The sequence below is a fragment of the Sinocyclocheilus anshuiensis genome, unplaced genomic scaffold (genome assembly GCF_001515605.1).
Source record: "Sinocyclocheilus anshuiensis isolate Anshui unplaced genomic scaffold, SAMN03320099.WGS_v1.1 scaffold1186, whole genome shotgun sequence".
Classification (NCBI taxonomy): domain Eukaryota; kingdom Metazoa; phylum Chordata; class Actinopteri; order Cypriniformes; family Cyprinidae; genus Sinocyclocheilus; species Sinocyclocheilus anshuiensis.
The window spans coordinates 150,219-155,270 of NW_015554146.1; the positions used below are offsets into that span (position 1 = coordinate 150,219).

The 5,052-nt window shown below is 35.8% G+C and overlaps 1 protein-coding gene across 1 annotated transcript in view; it reads left to right on the plus strand.

Annotated features, from left to right (window-relative positions):
* Positions 1-4,144: 4,144 nt before the first annotated feature.
* The window catches only part of LOC107670562 (pleckstrin homology domain-containing family G member 1-like), a gene marked incomplete at its 3' end in the record, with an annotated part of 21,672 nt that continues 20,764 nt past the window's right edge, over positions 4,145-5,052 (plus strand). The window contains exon 1 of the mRNA XM_016463201.1: positions 4,145-4,391. Coding sequence (XP_016318687.1) covers positions 4,382-4,391 — 10 coding nt within the window. The remainder of the gene's footprint in view (positions 4,392-5,052) is intronic.

A 5,052-nucleotide genomic window follows, 5' to 3' on the forward strand; every position in this document is an offset into this window, starting at 1 on the left:
GTGTGTGTGTGTGTGGGTGTGTGTTAAATAGTGCTCATTAAAAGGTATTATCACTTTCACAGTTGCTTATCATATTGTGTAAATAGCTTTTTTTAAGTGTACAGAGGGTGTGTGTTTAAGGTGTGTTAGAGTCACTTGTACTAGCATGTACCACTGTTTTCTACTTCTGAATGTGTCCAAGGAGAATTAGTGTCTTTTCAACTCGAGCCAATTCTGAATCAGCTCAAAGCCACAAATCTGTTTACTTCACACTTGCTAATTACCCAGTGAAATACTGAACATTACTCAATCGTTGGTTAACTGTCCACAGTGGGTGACCACAGATGTCTGAATGACGCATGAGATAAGTACAGACAATGATGTGATGCTGATGGTTGCTTGTTTGTTGGTATGAAAGCTCATTGATGCCGTCCTTTCATTGCTCACTCAACACGTGTGATCATTTGTCAATTTGTATGCTTGCTGTGTTTATTGGTTTGCTTGCTTATTAGTTAGTTTGATAATCCTATACACACACACACACACACACACACAAATGGACAAAATGTATTTCTAAACATATGTTGCAAATTGTAAAAAAAATAAATAAATCTAACTAAAAATATATTTTGTTAAAATCTTCAAAATGCTAAAATATGTTACATATAATTATAAGACTTAAAATATTGTTAAGAAGTGGCCAATGTTTATATGAGGAAATATAAGTAATTAAAACTTATCAATCAAAAATATTTGTAGCTCTGTCATGAAACTCTAGCTGGCATAGACTGATAATGTAGTTCCTTAACACAATCTTGGTTCATGGTTCATTGTCCATAGCAGAGCTGTACAGGTGGTGCTGGGGGAGGTGGAGGATTTCTGACGGCCACCTCCCCAGCTCCACCTGTATAGGTCTGCTACAGTTTACAGTAGGTCTGATAAATAGCATTTCATATATGCTATTTGTGTGGCAGCGGTATGTCTTACATGCTCACAGCAGTTTGTCTGTGGATGCATTGGCAGAAGCTGTTTACTCAGCAGCAGTTATAGCAGTTATATTCTGCCAAAACCAAATACAGTCAAACACAGTCATATTTATTACCATGATAAACTATTCTGAGAGTTGTCATGATAGAAATATATATTAAAAAAATTGCTGAGTAAACATAAATAAATAAATAAATAAAACATCCAATCACTCACTCAATCAATCAATCTGAAAATATATTTAGTTTTGCTGTTAGTTAATTAGCAGGTTGATGTATTGTTTGTTACTTAGCTAGTTAGCTAGCCAGCTAGCTAGATTGTTGGTTCATTGGTAATTTAGTTCCTTTGCTAATTCTTATGAATAGTTAATTTACGAAAATATAATTTAACTGCACATTACTTAGTTAGTTATTAGTTAATTAGTGTGTGTTATGTGTGAGTGTGTGTTTATTCTTGTTTATTTATTTATTTTTTTAAAGACAGTCATGATATCTAATCTAATATCTAGATAATTAGATATAATTAATGAACTAAAATAACTAGCGAGTTTAAGGTGTATGATTTAATCAGGCTCGTTAGTGGACAGGAATAAATCTCCCTGACTGATAGTGTGTGATGAAGTGCCTGTGGTGTATTGTTTGTCTGAGAGCATTTCTAAGAGAGCAGAGGGGGGCAGTCTTTATGTGGGGTTGTTCTCGGCTATTGATCATGCCCCCCTGCTACTGTTTCAATGTGTGTGTGTGTGTGTGTGTGTGTGTGTGTGTGTGAGAGAGAGAGAGAGAGAGAGAGAGAGAGAGAGAGAGAGAGAGTGTGAAAGAGAGAGAGTCACCTCACTGGGAAATTCGCAACATCCTATAATTTTCTCTCTTTCTTTCTCGTTCCTGGGCTCTGTTCCAAAACCTAGTGAGCCGCCTTGGTAGACAACATTTTAAGCCACCATAGGTGTGATCCTGATGTGACATTATAACATAATTATGCTTCAGTCTAAAAGGCTTTCTTTTGCCACATGTAACCTTTGTGGAGAAGACAGTGCCAGACAATGACAAAAGATAACGAACTGCAACCAAGAATATACTTAAATGTGAAATTAATGTAATGTTTTAAGACACTTATTGCATGTTAATTATAGTTTAAATGCAATTATCCAAACTTTAGAGTGCTTGTTTTGACCCACTCGGACTTAAGCACATTTTTATATGTCCTTTTGTAATTAATTGTATTGTTTTTGAAATATGGTTAAAGTGTACAGCACTTTTGAATTTACTGACAATCATTAATGGTAAACTGAATTATATTTTAATGTTGTTTCCACTTAAACAACATTAACTTAAATGTCATGTATTTAAATGTTTTGTAATTACACGTTTGTAATAATGAAGCTGCAATGAAGAACATTTTTTGGTTCCACAAAGAACAATTCAGTCAAAGGTTCTTTAAAGAACCATCTCATTCTTACACTCTAAAAAATGCTGGGTTAAATAGAACCCAGTGCTGGGTAAAATAGGGACAAACCCAGCAACTTGGCTGTTTTTGAAGCACCTTTATTTTTAAGAGTGTATATATTAACTTCCAAACATAATACTGAAAAACACTACAGTTCAAATTATATTCAAGTACTCTATGTGTTTTAGTATGTCAGTCATATATGAAGATAAGTGTACTTTAAAGCACAACAAAATATTATTAAAACAATGATTTAAAAAGTACTATAAAGTAAAACTTTTAATTTAACATTATTACAAAATGCCCTTTTAATAGTGTACTTAAGTGTGTCAGGAAACAGTCATGAAAGTGAACTCTCTTTAAGTACACTCAAGTGGCCTTTTATATAATTAAAATGATAGTATCTGCAAGTATAATTTTTAAAAATATGCTTTTAAGATTTGAAGTACACTACAAGTGCATGTTCAGTACAAAGAATGGCATTTCTCTTTCAAAAGGGACGAGTTAGAGAAATCTGTCAAGCTCATCTATCCAAGATGGTGCAAGAGAAAACTAAGCAAGAGAAATGTTAAATAGAAATAATTTCTTAACAAATCGTATTAATAAAACATGAAATATACACTGTAAAAAAATTATACGAGCAGTAAATCATGGCAACTTATGTTTTTACATTAACTCATCAAAATAAGTTGAACAATTTCAATGTATTTATGTTATATGAAATTAAACTTGATTTTTAAGTCAGTTTAACTTAATTTAAGTACAAAAAAAAAATGACTTGTACAACCAAGATGGTAATACTTTATATATACTTTTTTTTTTTTTAATTTAAGGTAGCAACTGAACATACACTCTAAAAAATGCTGGGTTAAATACAACCCAGTGCTGGGTAAAATAAGGACAAACCCAGCAATTTGGCTGTTTTGACCCAGCGGTTGGGCTAAATGTTTAACGCAACCTTCTGGGTAGTAACCCAACCGCTGGGTCTGGGTCAAAGTCAAAACAGCCCAACCGCTGGGTCAAAGTCAAAACAGCCCAACCGCTGGGTCAAAACAGCCCAATTGCTGGGTTTGTCCTTATTTTACCCAGCACTGGGTTGTATTTATATATAACCCAGCATTTTTTGTAAGATTGAATGTTTACCAATTGTTGTCTTTATTAGAGTGATGTTAATTCCAAACATTGTGCAAATGAATTGTGTATAATGTCTCTTGTGTGTGTCACACATGAAGAGTACCATTTGTATAACGCAAAGAGTTGCTGCCTATGTAGAGTGTTCAACATCGCTCACTTATGAAGTTCCATTTCAATTAGAATTCTTCCTGAAGCAGAGACTGCCAGAAGTTCATCAGAGGCAAACATTCTTTGCAATTAATCATCTGTCAGTGAGCAGTGAACATGTCACAGAAAACAAAGACTTGGCCCGGTGAAAGGAACCTTTCATAATTCCCCAAATTTGTCTCAGACAGCCAGAATCAAACAGCGTCAAAGCCTTGGTGTCGAAGTGTTGTTGTGCCAAAATAGAATACTTCAAATTAATCACGTGATGAAAAAGAATGGAGTAAATTAATAAACACTGTAAGAAAAATTCACAGGAATTCAAAAGAGAAAGCGAGGCATGAGAGAGAGAGAGGCATTCTGTGGAAGTCTGAGCTGCTAATTTGTTGCAGTGGGAGAGGGAGGAGCCACAGGGAGGGAGATTTGGGAAGAGAGTCTAGAAGTGCTCAATGTGTGAGTGACAGGCAGACTGTCAGGACCGTTGTGGTGCGGCTCAGAGTTTATGTGTGTGTGAACCGAGGATTTACTGAATGTGTGCGTGTGTGTGCAGTATCATTCACACAGACGGAGCTATCCTGTGTGTCTCAGGGAGAATGTAAAGTGAATTGAAGGATTAGAAGAGTGTGTTGTGTGTGTGTGTGGCACTGGTCTGGAATACTAAGTGGATATGTGATCAAATCTGGATCGAGCCGCAATGCCTACGGGTAAGAGATCACACCTGCATGCAGCATATAAACAGATGATAAGTCTTTGTTTTTACTCTTATTATGTTAGTATGTTTTATTGTACTTTTGTGTGCACTTGGTTTCTTTAGATATGTTGGTCATGTGTTTTATGTGCAGAATCTTGATGATTATGTGTCTTTATGGCTTCTAAAGTCAGATCAGCTCTCGAAAGCTTCCTGTGAATGTATGTGGCAACATTTGAACACTTCTCTGATTGGTGTCAGAGCTGCTGTGCTTAAACTGCCCGATTCCTGCCGTTAGGACACTCTGTGTGTGTGTGTGTGTGCTTGGTTTGTGCTGGTGGGCTCTTATACCAAACAGAAGTCCTCTACACAACCTCAACTGACTGAAGTGTTTATAAGTGCATTCATATATGTGTGTGGGTTGGTTAACTTAGCTATACTTTAGGCAGAAAATTGCCTCCAGACATTACGCAGATCTGACCAAACCTTTATTTGAAGACACTGTCAAAGAGAAATGTGATTCATAAATAAAATAAATATTAAATAGGTACCCTCTAAAAACCCTCTAAAAAATAATACACCCAATAATACAGCAAATCCGTCTCAGTGAAATCTAATCTGTGGGTAGCACTGGGGCAGTGGGTCACATTCACCCCGTATGTGTGTGTGTGTGTGTG